Raw genomic sequence first — 16,556 nt, 5'->3', positions numbered from 1 at the left:
TAAAACTTAAAAAGTTGAAAAGAAGGAAAAGCATACTGTGCTTATGAACAATGAACAGAGAACAAAATACCAAGCAGCTGCTTCATATGAGAGCAATATCTATTCTACATATATGAGGCAAAGGTCTTTGGAAAAACCAAAAAAATAAAAGGACGGTGATCATGTAGTAATTAAAGGTTGTCTCATAATGCATACCTATAAGGAAAGTGAATGAAGGCTGTGTTGTGCACAGCTAACAAAAAAGTAGGAATATGTGCATTTATGCAAGAATTGGAACAGGAAACTAATGCAATCTGAGTAAAACTGACCCATCTATTTCTGTTTTCCAAGCACATGAGAGTGTAGAAAGCAAAGACCCCTGTCCTAGAGGCTGCTGTGGATGGGACAGCGCCAGGGTCCATACCATGCCTCACTGATGTCAACAGTTGTTTGCTCAAGCTCACAGGTCAGTAACCATGGAACAGATGGGGCTAAACCGCAGAGACAAATTTTTAGTTAAATCTTTTATCTAAATAATAGATTCTATAGGCTGAAACATCAAAATATACGCACACTGCATGCTTAGACTTTCAATTCTAGTTACAAGAGTTCTACAACTTAGAAGTTCAACAAGATAGTTGAATGGTGATTTGTGTGTGCCGATACCAATTTTATAAAATTATGATAATGGTATGTGCCATGCAAATTGGTGTGCAGGAACATGTTGATATAGGTACATTCACAGTGGGCTTGGATCCATACGTCTGCCTTTAAAACTTTTAATAGCATAAATTATGATTTTTTTGAAGCACTGCCTCCTTGACTGTCATTTTACTGTAGCAAATTATAACTCTGTCAGATGGAGGAACACCATAGACCTTGGGTTACTATTACAGCAGACAGAACTACATGAAAATTAAAGTCTGCAAACAATTCAATTCCCAAGGTGTTCTTATTTCAATATCAAACTGAACAACAGCTTTAACTGTGTTAGGAATATCAGCAACTTGCACGCCTTTCTATTTATTTATAGTCAGTAGCACTCCATTCATTATTTTAAGAGTTCATTCAGAGCAGTTAGTAAGTGAATTCTCTCACAGAAAGAAAAATGCAAGATTTTTTTAAATCCTTCTCAGAGATTCCAGACTTGCTTTACTTGTCTGTTGCTAACTCAACTAAAATAAACAAAACCTACTATTAAAAACATACTGAGCATGCAATCAAAATGAAGGAAAAAGGCAAACTGATTAATGTTTCACATCTGAAGTCATTTCCTTGCACCTGCAGCTCCCATCTAGGAAAAATACTACAAACACCACTGAAAACAAGACTAGTATTCAGAACATGGGCAATTATTTTCACTGTTTTTACTTTCCCTCGTCCCCACAACTCCTAAGGCTGGGAACTTCTACAATTATTTTGGACAAGGTGAAAGTACAACACTATGATATTTAAATGTACCATTTGCACCTCCATTTATTTTAAATCTTTTACTAATTTAAACACTGACAGCACATTTGTTGAAGAAAGAACTTGAATAATAAACTTTGTGCTAACTTGACTTCATTGCTTCTGCATTTGCAAGTCCTGCTGTGATTGCTTATCTACCTATACCAGACACCAACATAAATACAATCTTTAAGATTTCTTACAAAGAAAGTAAATGCATTTACAACTGGATATAGTCCTATCCCCTTTGCATTTTTAACATAGTGACCAAACAACAGGATGATGGTAAAATTCTCTTCCCAGAAACTTTTATGGGAGCTGGATTTAGGCTGCTGTGAAACAAGGTAAAAGCACAAAAAGCACACAGTAAAAGTTACATAGTACACAGCTCTTTCTCCACCAAATCAAGTATCTTCAACTGAAGGAAAGTATGTTTTTTGACCTACATTAAGAACATAGCTATGGATATATTGCACATATTCAAATAAAAAGTAGCCTAAGAAAGCTGAAATAAAAGCATCACTTATTCTTGCTTGAATAGTTAAAAACTGAACAATTTTTTTATCCAATAACCAAAATGGTTGTTTCTGGGTGCAGAAACAACATATAGTATTTCATCTTACAAGACTGGAGTTAGGTAAGTTGCAAACTGACATTTCATAGCAGAGTGCTGGACAAAGGCAGAAGTCTGTAGTAGATGGGTAGTTCATTTGCGATGCAATCTAGCTATCATGACTAATAGTATAATGCGCTAAGACATTTTGCGGTCTACTGGCTCAACTCATCTCACATCAACCAGGAGCAACAACCTGACTACTTCCACCAAAATGCAAGCACCTTTCTTACCACCAGATTAAAATATTGGGCTGCTTCTTGGTTTTAGCAGTTTCATGATTTCTGTGATTTTAAAAAAGTTTCCAGCTGTGTAATAGTGAAGTGTCATATTTATGATCTTGGACACCATAATGTAGACAAGACTCATATAGTCACTGGCATTTTCCACACTATGCCAAACATAACTGGTCAGAGTCTCAGAACCACGGTACAGGAAACAGCTGCAGCAGTGGAAACATTAACTCCCTTAACACCCCAAAACTTCCTCCACAGGGCAGAGCTGCTGCAGTAGACCTACTATGCCTAACGCCTGGGTGACTTGACATACAGAAGAATCCACAAGTCTGTGAGCTATTTGTAAAATACATGGGTGTACATCTCGCTCTGTAAGACTGAGATTCAAAACAGCAAGCACATGAGCAAAGAATCACTGTGGCTGGAAGAAATAGGAAAGTGTTAGAGCCCATTCCCTCAAAATCAGAAGCCCTTACTCTGTGTTGCAAGGAGACATTTATCACCATACTGAATCCCCTCAACGATTTCAACCGTAACTCAAGAAAAGACAGAGTTCAGCAAAGAAATTTGTTTCAGAAATTCACTTGTACCTGTTCTCTCTTTTCCCCTGCCCCTCACTCTCATCACGCTGTTCTTCTAGCAATGCCAGACACTTGTCATATTGTTCCAGGCCTGTTTTTAACTGTGACGAGTTCAGTCACCTGGTTCACAGACACCTGCATAAACAGTTTTTTCACAGCATTACCGAAGCAACAAGCTGCAGTGCCACAGCATAAGCTGGATTCATCACCAATGACAGGATTTCCTAGAACTTTGGGTTTGGAGAGCTATGTCATTCCCTTCTCAAAACAAAACACTGGAGGACAAGACAGTCTCCCTTTTAATGCTACAGCCAGTGGTTACAGGACTTTTTCAGAAACACCTAGGGGGAGGTAAATTTCTATTTATAACCTCAGCTGGGTTCTCTGTGTAACAGATGGTAGAATACACTGTGGTGTGACTTGCTCAGTCTTTCCTTCTGAAGCTGTTCTACTTTGCATGGAATAATTATACACTATTTCTGACAGGAAGAGAACAAGCTAAGTCTGTAGTTCAAGTGATTAATACATGCAGTTGGACTTAGAGAGGGCAGATTCTGATTCCCAATTCAACATTACTTTTTACAACCAAGCCTCCACCAGTCCAGGAAGAAGTACTGTTCTATGAGAACAACTGCTCTTCAGAGTGGGCTGCCACTGCATGATATCACTGTCAGAGAAAGTCTACTGAAAGAAAGAAGCAGCACATCTTCAACATCCCTTGCAGATTAATAATTCAGTTACAGAACACTTTAGAAAGCATGGGAGTATGGACCATGACGAGGAAACCTATACAGAGGCTGTGACAAGACTGTAATACAGGTGGGTGCAATGTCACAGAGTGATGGGGACATCACTCTCTGACTTGGTGAGAAAGAAACCGTCCTCATAAGAAAGACTATGAAATTATAAACATTGAATGAAGCAGCATGCAGAGATGAAGGAAACAAAGTCAGAAATATCATGTGCATGCACTGTTACAATTTATAGAAATTTTCAGTTACATTCCTACTCTGTGTTTTTTCTCTATCAGAAACAGAGAGGTATCAGGGAAAAGACTGATTGATCACAACCAAAATCCATGAGCTAAAAAACTACAGAAAACAATTCCAGCATGGTAAATGACCCTGTCTTTGAGAACATCAGCACCTATGAACATTGACCTTCCAAAGCATAAAGTTAAAAAAACCACAGTAACAACAACAACAAACCCCCAACACCTATTGTTTACATTATCAGATACCAGCAGGGTGTCCAATCTATATATCACCCTGAAAAGAAAAGTCGGCCTTCTAGCAGGTAGGAATTTCACCAATATTGCCAAGTTACAACTGCCTCTGTCTTTTCACCACAACCAGAAGTGGTGACTTACATAGTGAAACCCAAAGTTTAGGTAATTTGTTTTTTCAGAAAGTGAGGAACAACCCCAAGAACAGTACCTGAGAAAGGACAAGCTGCCCATGGAACTTATGGACAAATTTTCGTAAAGATGCAAGGTATGAAGCCTCTCCTATTGTCCTTGCCAGAGACCGCAAAAGGAAATAACCCTGCAAGAAATTAAGCCAGAAACAAATAGGATGCTATGAATTTGCTGATGTCTAGAAGAAAGAAGTCTTTATCATATTAGTAAAGCAATTTCAATAACAATCAGCTGACAACACTCACCTTCAAATAGTGAACCTGCATGAAGATTTTTTCTGCTTTAAGACCATGTTTGACAACAGATGCTCCAGACTCACTCAATTCTCCTGTGCTCTCCTTTTTGGGCCTAAAACAGTAACACACTAATTAAGTCTTGAATAAGCACGTAAAGAAAAAGGGAAGGGGAATGGGTCATTATGTTCAACTAGAGATTTCTCTTCTTATACCTGAACATTGGCTTAACAGTTTACATGAATGTACTTGCAATAACATCTTTCATCTGCATGCAATACACTACAGAAGAAATAATGTTCTGCTTTTCATTTTGCTGTTTGGGGTTGGAAGAGAAGTAGTTGAAGTTTTAAAAGCGGGAGCCTTTCACACACACACAGAGGTTTGGGTTTTACAGACAATAATGTCTAGAACAAACCTTCTACTTCACTGTCTGATTTTAAAATGTAATACAGCATCTGATGTGCCACAAATCCACAGCAGTAAAGTGTGGAGGACTTCTAGGCTCTTATGAGCACAGAGTGAAACTAAAGAGAAGCTATGTGAATATTTTTTCTTCATTTGGAAGCAGTGCCTTCACAGGCATAGTACTGAAGAGCCCTCTAGCTTTTTTTCCTTCCCTCCAGAAAACATCCCAGCTAACAGTGTCTGAGAACAGATGTCTGTCTTAGGAGCCTAACCCTGTGACTGAAACAACCTCTCCAATTCTAAGTGTGGATTTTGAAATGGGCAGTTGTGGAAACCAAACATCTTTTCCCTCACTTCTACAGAACAGGGGCAACAGAGGCCACAGCAGTGCAGGATTCTTCAAACCACATCACTCATACACTTCGCATGAGCTAATCCCTGTGATCAAATTTCTTGCATATCTATGTTTGCTTTGAGGAAAACACTCTTCCTTTTTTGTATCTGTGTAATAGTTTCCTATCAGAGTTTTGTCCAGAGTGTTAAGCTGTTTTTTCCCCCCCTTTAGTCACTGTATTTAGGGCCTGTGCACATGAAATCCACTTCATAGTAAAATCTTGATAAAATATAACTATTTAAAATAAAACAGGGAAAAAATGCAGATTCAATTTCACACTGTTCCTAACACAGTCCTTTATCATGCTATAGTCCATATTTTCTTTCAAGGAAGAAATTCCTTCAACATTGAAAGGAGGAGATCCATGACTGATTTCTTATCCTATGTTAACTCCAGTTCTTCAAGACCATGTAATCATTGCAGACCCACTACACGAAAGAAGAGGTCCACCTATTTCCATTCTGAGTCAGTCTCCTGGAAGGAAGGCCTGCTGGCATTTCATTTGCGACTTTTCATTGTTATCTGCATATATAAAAAGCCAAAACTGCTTCATTTCTCTCATAATAAATAGCCCAGTCTATAGATTTTGAAAAATGGAGTTCAAGCACAGGCTACAGGATCCACAGTAAACTGAAATACCTCCCATAATCACAATTATTCTAAATTACACAACCATACTTCCTTCCTTCCTCTTCCAACTTTGTGCCTGTGTAGATCCTAGTAGGTGACTAGAAAGCAATATCCCATCTGGATGATGGTACTGAAGAAATTCCTTCTGCAAAGGATGTATATATACCCCTGATACTTTCTGCAAAAGAGTGTAAATATTCAGAAAGTTACCCTGTTCTCTGCTGTCAGTACTTCAGCACACTATTTTAAAGCAATGCTTACTATATTTACAACACATTGAAAGTACAGAGACTGAAAGTTTGTTACACTGACCTACAAAACCTGGCATCTAACCTAGTAGATGAAGATAGGCATAATGCTAAAGGCAAGCTGATTCAAGGTATTCAAACTGCTATGTGGCATGTTTTAGATACTGGCAAATTTCTGAACGAAGTAAAAGATGCTGCTTTGTTTGCTGGGTGGCAAAGTACAAAGTGCAAGTACAACTCACCAGGAAATCCTTAGTAATTAAATGCTCTGATGCCCTAGGTAGTCCTGAAAACCTCTATAAGAGACCATCTGAAAGGCATGTATCCTATCAGTGTGATAGAACAAAACTCTTTAAAAATGTACAGAGCAGTGAGAGACCGTTGCTTCAGGAGGGAAATGGACTTGACTCAAGTGGAAGTCAAGAGTTTAGATATGAACACTGGTTTGTCTTAATGAAGAGTCACAAGCTGAGGTTAAGTCATAAGGGCTAGGACATGAAACAATCTCAACACCAGCTTTATTCCACAGAACAAAATGGACTTCTCTAAGCTTCTTTGCTTTCGTAACATGAGAGACTGGATGAGAGTGCCAGTGTTGATGCTTGCCAGCAAAATGAGTGCCAGGATATATTTCACAGGTGCTTTTATCCCTGCAGGTTTGCTTCAAACTCTGTGAGAAAATACATAGGATTCTGCCTGAATTATCCTGTATGAGCACTACAGTGCCTCAGATTCCTTCTTCAATACTAAGATTTGCTGGTGCTGCCTTTCAGAGCTGCTGCCTGCTGAAAAGACACTTATCTCTTTCATTTCATTTCATTTCATTTCACATTTCTTTCAGTTCTTTTCACAGGTAGCTTATGGGATGCTACTATAACATAACCTCAAATATCCACAATAACAAGAAACATCATGCTGATGACCAGTTTGACGAGTGGCTTTCACCTAGTCTGAAGAGGTATTTGTCTGCGGGATCAAAAGTTAATAGGATCAGCTGACAAGTTTTGGGCAGGGTTTTCCTGCTGTCAGGAGAAAGCACAGAAAATCATATGATCATCCAGCAGGGAACAAAAAAAGTATTTGAGGAATAAGCTTAGGAAGAGTGGGTTGGCTGATTTTTTTTCTTCCTGATGTAATTGGTAAGAAGTAACAGACAGTTATTTACTTTTAATGTCCTTGTATAAAAACACAAGCTTGAACCAGTGCAAGCCTCAATACAGACTCAAAACCCAGTGCAATGCCAAGACTGAAATTTTCTCTCTTGTATATTGACTCTGGAAAGCACATGGACATACTTTCAGAAGGAAGAAGAAAATAAAAAAAAAAACACAGTAAACATGCAAAGAGAGAACCTATTCAAGTCCACGCCACAAAAATAGTAGAGAATATTTACATCTGACTGAAACCAGTGGAGAGTCCTTAAATGCAATCATAGGAAACTAGAGACATCAGAGAGGAAGAGGTTGCCAGAATCCCAAGCTGGCAACATGTTCCTCTCCTGAAATGTATATTAGAGGCATATTTTTTCAAATGAGTAAATGATTTGTCATTCTTTTGTATTAGCATTGAGAATACCACTATGCAAAACATAAGCAGCATGCTTACTATGGACACTTATGTCCACCAACAGTGGAAGTCAATAGAAAGCTTAAGTTTCAATTTCAGAATAAATCAATCTTTCCTGAGTTTCAAACTACAAAGGATATTTAGGGCCTTAGAAAAATGATTTAAAAAATTTACATATACACATTTTATTAAAAGTAACAACTACATAATTAATGCAAAAGACAACAAACCTGATTCCATAATGTTGAAAACGGAAAACACACATCCAGATAAGCTTTATATCACATGAACCAATGTTCCAAAAAATAATTTATTTTAAAGCAAACAAACAAAACTCCCAGCATCTGTCAATCAGTAGTTGTGCTGGCAACAGCTGTATGACAGCTGGTGATAAAGCTTGCTTTTGTATTTACACCTATCATCAAAACGCATACTTGCAAATGTGTAACTTCACTGACTGCTTACATGTAGGATATACAATTCATCGATAAACATGAAGTAAAACAGATCAATGAAAGACTACAGTTATGCAGTTGATGACATGTTTTCAGATGATATGAGGCCAGAGAGGAATTTATGTGTTGGTGAACAGTCTCTAGTGCCCAAATGTAAAAGGCTTTTAGGCTTACTGGGAAAGCACAAAAAGAAGGGAAGACCTCAAAATGAATGAAATGGCAACAGTCTTCCAAAAACATTTAAAAGTTGATTATTTAGAAGACAGGGATCAATTTGTTCTTCACTTCCCCTTGGTGAAAGAAAAGAAGAAACCTACAGTATTTGAAATAAACAATATTTCAACTGTGCATTAGGAAGCAATTTTTAACTGTTAACCGTAAAACAGCTTAGCTAGGTACTGTGGAAACTTTTTTATTGGAGGTTTCTGAGAGCATGTTAGTAAAAACTTGCTTAAGATGGTCTGTGTATACTGCCTGTATTTCAGGGTAGGAGAGTGGTCTACGTAATTTCTTGAAATACATCCCTGCAATTACATGATTTGGTCAGTGTAGGGCTAATTTGAGCTAGGATTAGTAAACGTGTTTTTCTTGGTCAAAGACTGTGGGGAGACAAGCAGCGGTAGTGTTAGGCAGTCATTCAAGATAAAGGACTATGGCAAATTCCCAACACACCAATCAGAACAGCCTAGATTATTAATCATTAGCAAAGCAAGAATCTTTTTTTGATCTAATGTCTTTAGCTACATAAGAAGAAGCCTTCAGCTCAGCATCTGGTACCTAAAGTCCCAAATCTTATTTAAATATTATCATCATTAGTCATTTCTAAAGAGAAAGTAGATTTATATAGTTCATTATGCTTTTTCCTTTGTTTTTTAAAGTTTCATTCAGCTTGGCCATTAGATACCATACTCCTGTATGTGCTCATCTTCAGCCACAGAAGATGAATCTTTTACGGCTTCAAACACTGAACTTTGCTCAGGAAACGGCCTTTTCTTTTCCCTGAATAGAGGCTCTTGTAAACTACTTAAAGACATTTTATATCAAACTAAATCCCATGATTTTTGAAAGCTTTCTATAACAAAGAGAAAAGCAATTGCATTATACAGAAGATGAATAACCTAGTCAATTTAATTTGACTTCTCTTTTTTCTTCAGAAGGAAATAAGGAAATGCAGTGGATTTAATCAGATGATTTGGGTGTATATCCTTTGAAGAGAGAAAATGGTGGAAAACAGGAGACCGAGAACATGCAAAAGCGAAGATTACACTGTCATATTGTTACCTTAAAACTTGCAGCTCTTCTTCAGAGTTCTGCACCTCATCTCTGAGTCGGCGCCAGCGAAGTAAAGCTTTCAGTTCCTGCTGCCCTTTTACTTCATCATGTGACAGCTGCTTAGTATACAAAAACCACAGATCACTGATTGCTGTTTCCCAACAGACAATAATTTTCAGAAAGAAAAACTTGTTTTGTTTCCCTTTAATGTGGAGAACATGCAGGAAACAGTACCAGTATCCATGATGTAAAAAAAACCAAACCCAAACCATAAACAACCCACAACCAAAAAATATCAGTTGCCACTATGAGAGTTAATAGCAGCACTAAGCAAAACAGAAGCCTCACTGTGCACATCAAATCAATAGTCAGTTAAATAGTTCTGCCTGAGGAGAGAGATGGGCATGTTTTCCCTTTAGTGACTGGCAGTGAGTGAACTGAACATACAGTACAGATACCTGGCATAGCGGCTTTGGTTACATCTTTACTCTTCCCAGCTTGAAAGCAAAGAGCTGCTTTGTGTCCAGACTCCACTGCTCTTCCCTACTACTACTGCCACACTCGTGAAAGCTCCTTGTTGTATTTCCCCCCGTTTACATAATATTAACAGAGATGCACGCTTATGAAATAAATGTCAGATTGTCAGCTTACAAATGACTACTAATTTATGCTTCTCTATTATAAGAAAAGATGGAACATGGGAGAAAGCAAAAGCAGCTAATATCATCGTGCATTACACCAATATTTCAGTCACAACTGAAATTATTGTCAGGCACTATGGAATATACTCATAATCCTACAACTGTACAATTGCACAGCACCAAAACTACTCAATAGGTCTAAAAAGGAAAAGAAAAAGCAATTTTCTGACCTTATAAATTAACAAGGGCACTAATCACCCTGTTCTGTTGTTTACTCCTTTCCATTCAGCTACATGGAAGGGTGTCTACTATAATGAAAATGCTTTCAAGTGACTCACAAAAGCACAGAATTAATGTGAACAGCTCACAGCAGAGGAGTGATGCTCAGTGTAAGGGTGGCAGTGAGTTTTAGGACCAGAAGGTAAAAGCAAAGTGTTTGGACAGCCTTCCTCTCTTTCTTGTTCCAGAAACATGGTAAGTGACAAGGAATTCTGTTTTGTTTGGTGCTATAAATATGCCTGATACTTAATAAAATGGAGGTTCAGAAGAGTGTATGATGTCACTTCCCATAGCCATCTGCTCTTCCACAGATGAAGCTCTGCAGACTTAAGGGGGAGAACCATGGCCTGACAAAAGCACAGGAAAAAAAATTCACTAACACACAAAATGCTTGTGGTAGCAGAAGTACAACAAAAATACAAATTGGATCACAAAACCACTTTACTAGCTGATATGCAACTTATGAGCTTTTCACTTTAAGGCAGACAATGATTTCTAAGCCTCTGATAGGACAGTAACTCTTGCTAGGCAGTATAAGAGGAAAAAAAGTGTAAGTGCTGGTGCCCATTTTATCAGCTTCCATTTTGTTTTGAGTATGCTTCCTGGCTGTCCACTGGACAAAACCAGACCATTTTCCTTAGGTACCTGCATATTACAATATTCAGTAAGACTCTGCTGATTGCTCCAGTTTCAGGAACACAATACAAAGTGGAAGGAATGCAGAGCAGCTGTTTGATAGCTGAATTTTAATAACTGAGTAGTACATTTGTGGAAAGGTAATCATTGACAAACAGATGTTTCCATTCTTATTTGCACTGACCTCTACCTCTGTAAAGATTAGTGTTCCTTGTGGATCAGGAAGGACTTTTATTTTAATTTATTTTTTTTTAAATCAAATTAGCATGCAAATTCCAGTATTATTTTAAAAGACTTATCTTCATAACACAGGAGTTATAATTTATATCTAATTCACAGCGGGATATATAATTTTGATTTCCACATAATTCAATTGAGAAGTGATGTATCATCACCTTACCTGTTGTGCCCTAGCCCAAAATATATCTTCTAAAAAAGTGGCAAACCCTTCACTTATCCACTCTTCAGTCCAATCACGAGCACCAATGGCTAGTCCAAACCAAGCATGAGCAATTTCATGGCACAGACGTGTTCCACAGAGATGGCTCCCTCCTGGTAGTACACTCTGTGACAGGAAGATGATGTGTGGGCTGCACAATAGGAATGAGTGACAAATACATTATTGACCTGTTAAAACATGCACTGTATTGCCATAATAAAATATAGGCTTTATTAGCCTTGTCAACCTCTTATTACTATATGCATGCTAGGTCATGACTGATAGTTTATAGCTCAGGCATTTTTAGGAATTAGGTTATACTTTATTGTTGGTTGGCAGAAAATCAAACTAAAATTCTGCCAAGTAGTTGTTTTGTATTCAACCGTCAAACAGCTATTACCTGTAAGAAGTAACTTAAACCAAAGTTTTATATTTTTCAAATTACAAGACTTATTTATTTCAATAGAAGCATTTATATATAAGCCAGGACAATAAAAGATGAGCAGGTGTGAATATAGGCAGCAAGTATTTATCAGTTAAATGATCAAAGCTGGAAATAAATAAAGCAGAAACATTTTATACAGAAAACAAATCACTATCCAAAAGCAACAAGAGCCATGTATAGTAAAGCACAAGTGCTTGTTAAAACTTAAAACAAGCTAAAAAGACACCATCTGACAATAAGACTTAATAATTTCTGCAAATGCAGAGGAAGGAGAACATCCTTTACCACAAACACAGCAGTGAGAAGGAGACTCGATATTTACTAAATACCCACTTTTCACAACAGGGGAGAACAACCTAATCTGTACCTACTCTGCTCTGGACTCAAGTACTGTAAGAAGAAACTGGGGGCAAAGAAACCTGTTATGAATTATTGCTCTGCTATTAAAAACATTTACACTGAATTGCAAGTTACTGCAGTTACCAACTTATGCTCTGCTGGAAGGCAACTTCGGCTGTTCTTATAGACATTACAGATGCTAACATCTCAGAAGTTACATAATTTTTGAAATTAAGTATATCTAGGAAAGAAAAGTAGCAGAATTAAGCCCTCTGACTAGCATGCAAGGGATTAACAGGGCACCATACCACAGGCAGGAGTAGCAAGGGCACAAACCAAGACCACCATCTGCAGAGTATTCCTGCATTAACACTCAGCATCCATAATCTGCATGTCAACTGTTTTCTCAACTCCAGCCAGTCAGAAAGGAAACAAGGCACAATGGTAATACCTTCAAGTCCACAGGTCTTTAAAACTAAGTCTAGCCTTCCAAGCATGGGAGGGGAGCGCATGGCCTCAAGACATTTCCAAGAGTCAAATATTATTAGTCAGCATTCCAAAGAGCTTCCCCACCCGCCCTACCCTTCCGATTGAAATGTTAAAACACCCACAGTTTTCTTGCAACCAGTTGAATATCTGGAACACAGACCATAAAATATGATATATACTTAAATAGAAAAACATACTTAATAACCATCTCCTTATAAAAAAATAATAGTCATCCAGCAAAGCAAGTGAATACATTTTAATCGGTTGGCATTGTAAAAAACAATGTAAGAAATTCAAGCACTAGTAGAGGAATCAAGTCACAGAGAATAAAGCAAGAAAAAACAGCAGCTCTTCAAATCATTGCCAAAAGCAATTCCAATTAAGAGAAGTGAGAGAGGAAGAGATGGGGGGAAAAGTGCAAGCGCAGAAGCTGCAGAACATGATGAACCTTTTATTATAAAGCCCCTGATGAGAAGAATAACCACAGCTTCGGGGGTATTACTTTGGTCAGTTGTAAGTAAATGACCCCTAACTGTGGCATGTGTACACCGCTACAAAGAAAAACTGCAGAAATGGACCAAATAAATAACATTCCAGACATACTGCTGGTAGCGTGTCGGCCACTTGGTTAACCAAAACAAAAGTTACTCCATGCCTTATAAACAGGCTCACAGAATGGTTTGCATTTTAAGTCTACCATAGGTAAATACACAATAAAAGTAAAGATTGTATTTCCTGCTTTTTCCAATCACTTAAATAATAGAAATGCCACATTTGGACAATCTTCTCCTTTATAGAAGGACTACAAATCACTTCAGTGAGAAAAATGTGTATGAGTTAAATTTTGGCCAAAGAATAAGAATACAACTTCCTAAAAGGCCAAAAATAAGATTATGTGCTGCAGTAGAATTTTAGAGTCTAAGTACAGCCAGCAACCTCCTTACCTGAGAACACCTTAAATAATTCCTTTTGTTTACCCTTAACAAGCAGCTATATCTCCAATTCAGAGCCTCATATAGCAACAGATACCACTACAGAGCAGTGCAAAGCTCCCATTTATCTTAAGAGTAATTTTATCAAAGACTGAACATGTTTCTGTAATATGACCAGCACCTATTAGTTTGGGGAGAAGTTTGATTCTATGTATTAGTTTACAATACAGATTCTCTATTTCCAATACATGTTTGACTTCCAGAAACTCTGCTCCACCCCTACTGATAACAACTAAATCTACATTTTTTTACATCATCTAGGACGTGCAATGTTATTCATTGCACACTGTTCCTATCAGTGTTGTTCCTGAAACACTCAATAATTCAAGCAAGTGTCTATGTGAAAAATAAGATAATCAGAATGATGATTAAATTGCAATAGCCAAAAACTTTTCTTTTTAACCAGAATAGGAATTTGGTCCTCCTACCGTCCATTTGATTTACTAGGAAAAAATTATAAGGCCTGATATCAGTTGCCTTCATTGGAATTGAAAAGAAAAGAAATCCATTAATACACTAGGAATGGACAAAAATTATTCACCTCAGCAATTACATGAAGAACTGACGAAGTATGTGCAGCTTATAAATGCCTCTAGCTAATGACTTTTCAAGTCTGGCCCAAATTTCTAAAGCAGGCCAGAACAGGCTAGCTGGATATGGTAAGGAAGATGGGAAACCTCTCCCAGTCAGCAGAAAAAACAAAAACCCCACCAGCCCTTCCCAGCAAGCTGGACAAGTTCCCAATGGCTCTTACAGAAAAAGAAGTTAATGACTTGTTTTCAAGAATTATACACTTTGTTACACTTTTAAAGCAAAAAGTTATTATTCTGACCACCCTCATAACTTAGGTCTTTGTACCATTTGACTGAAAGAAGGAGCAAGTTCCCTATCCCAGTTAAACTGCAGTCAAGGGTAATCTCAACACTGTAACTATGGTATGAATGCATATGAAGGGAAAACTGAGCTCCAATGGGAAAGAAATTTTTGGTGTGAAAGGCCAAAGCATCCTGATGTTCCAGTCATCCAAATCCACCCATGTAGATGTTCTTAATAAATGGTCTCTTTAACAAATAAAAGATTTCCAATGAGTCTTAGAGCTCTGAACAGTGGCCTGACCAGTTCAGAGGCCAGATCTCTGAAAGCAGTTTTGCAAAACTTTTTCTCCAGACTTACAACTTAGATGCAGATGCTGCTTTGCACGCAGGCTGCAGCAGTGTGCTATCTTTGGCTATCTTTGTGTTTTGACACAAAACCAGATGAGACGCATGGCACAACTCTAGCCAAAGGTACATGCAAGAACTTAAGTACACATTTAAGCTAGGAACATGAAGCTCATTTCTAACAGACTTGTTCCATTCCTTTTGAAGTAGGAGTCTTTCCCTCTTAACACACAGGGATTTGCAGAAACATTTTCTTATGTATTTATTGAAATAACAGAGCCAAGACAGTATCAGGTGGAAAATTATGCTTCTGGAGTCAAAATCACTATTACAGATGGAAGTTACATAATAAAAAAAAAATTATTTTTCATGTTTTGATAGTATTCCACATATTGCTTACCTTTTCCTATTTAGAAAAAGGTAGTCAGATAGTAAATGGGTTAGATGGTTACTGTACTTTTAGAAAATCCCTTAAACACGTAGAATGAGCAGGGGAAATCTCTCTTAAAATATTTCCATAGGAACACATTAAAATTAAGATATACCTTTCAACATACTGGAATTTTAGAAAGTTAGACAATTAAATGACAGCTCTTTACATACAGTTTGTGAAATCTCTCATCAGTTGCCTTCAGCCTACATTATTCTGGTGATATAAAGAACAGTATTAGCATACTGTCTGCGGTATCTTCAAATGATAGCTTAATTTACCTTTGAGGACACTTGTGCCATTGGAATGCAGACACAAGAACATGCAACATCCACCTACTTACCTCTATAATCTCCAGCATTCTGGTGTATGTTACAATCCAGTACTGAGAGAGCTACAGAGACAATCTTCCTTTTTAATCTCCTAGGTTTATAGCGTACCAGAAACTCAAATATACATGCAGATGCAGTTGCAGAGACAAGGAACCAGTAGTTAGAATACTCTGGTCCAGAAATAATGGAAACTTTGTAAAGTTTTCCCTTCCTAGCACCATAATGGGAAACAAACAAGTGACTAGAAGTTACTGCTGAAAGTCATTCTAGAGCAGATTACTAACTTTTTACTCCATAAATCATGCAATAATACATGGGTAGGCAATAGGGAAAGACCAGCCCCTCTGTGTTGGAAGGAGGATGGTATCAGCCAACTCAGTACAGCAATTCAACATTCAAATTTCAGTCAAGCACCTAATTAATGATCTGAACACCTGAGCAGCAGCTGCTTCATGAACTGGCAGACAATCACTTCACTCTTATTTTGCTGTACTAACCCAATTAGTCAGGATGTGTATAAACAAGGGTGAAATCCTCTCAGGAGAAACTCTATTACTGTTGAACAGCAAAACTGGTACTTGGCATAAAACTGAAGAAATTATACCGTGAAAGGAAAAAGACTACACACTCAAACAGCTGCTACACAAACAACTGGGTTTGTAACAACTCTTGATATTTCTCATTATCTCCAATCCCATATTACAGCAAATGAAAAGCCTTTAAGTAAAAACCTTAATAAAAAGAAAGTATGTATTTATCACATATAACTGTGACATACAGTACCTTCCAATGTCCTTGGATTTACAAGTCAACTATTTATTTTATTTGTTGAGACATTATTCACAGAGGAAATTTTGTAAATTTTCTTCAGATACCAAATTTGCTCTGGAACT

At 37.5% G+C, this 16,556-nt stretch overlaps 1 protein-coding gene across 2 annotated transcripts in view; it reads right to left on the bottom strand.

Moving 5' to 3' along the window:
* Window positions 1–16,556, bottom strand: part of AOPEP (aminopeptidase O (putative)) — a 207,972-nt gene that overhangs the window by 109,314 nt on the left and 82,102 nt on the right. Inside the window, exons 6-9 of one of the 2 annotated variants that reach the window (XM_075021875.1) lie at window positions 11,438–11,627; window positions 9,491–9,597; window positions 4,521–4,623; window positions 4,295–4,402 (exon numbers count right to left, since the gene is read on the bottom strand). In XM_075021875.1, coding sequence (XP_074877976.1) covers window positions 4,295–4,402; window positions 4,521–4,623; window positions 9,491–9,597; window positions 11,438–11,627 — 508 coding nt within the window. Of the gene's footprint in view, window positions 1–4,294; window positions 4,403–4,520; window positions 4,624–9,490; window positions 9,601–11,437; window positions 11,628–16,556 lie in introns of both variants that reach the window. The other variant, XM_075021874.1, reaches the window with a different exon arrangement.

The sequence above is a fragment of the Buteo buteo genome, chromosome Z, assembly GCF_964188355.1.
Source record: "Buteo buteo chromosome Z, bButBut1.hap1.1, whole genome shotgun sequence".
In the NCBI taxonomy this organism is placed as follows: domain Eukaryota; kingdom Metazoa; phylum Chordata; class Aves; order Accipitriformes; family Accipitridae; genus Buteo; species Buteo buteo.
This window is presented reverse-complemented; position numbering and strand designations above follow the sequence as displayed.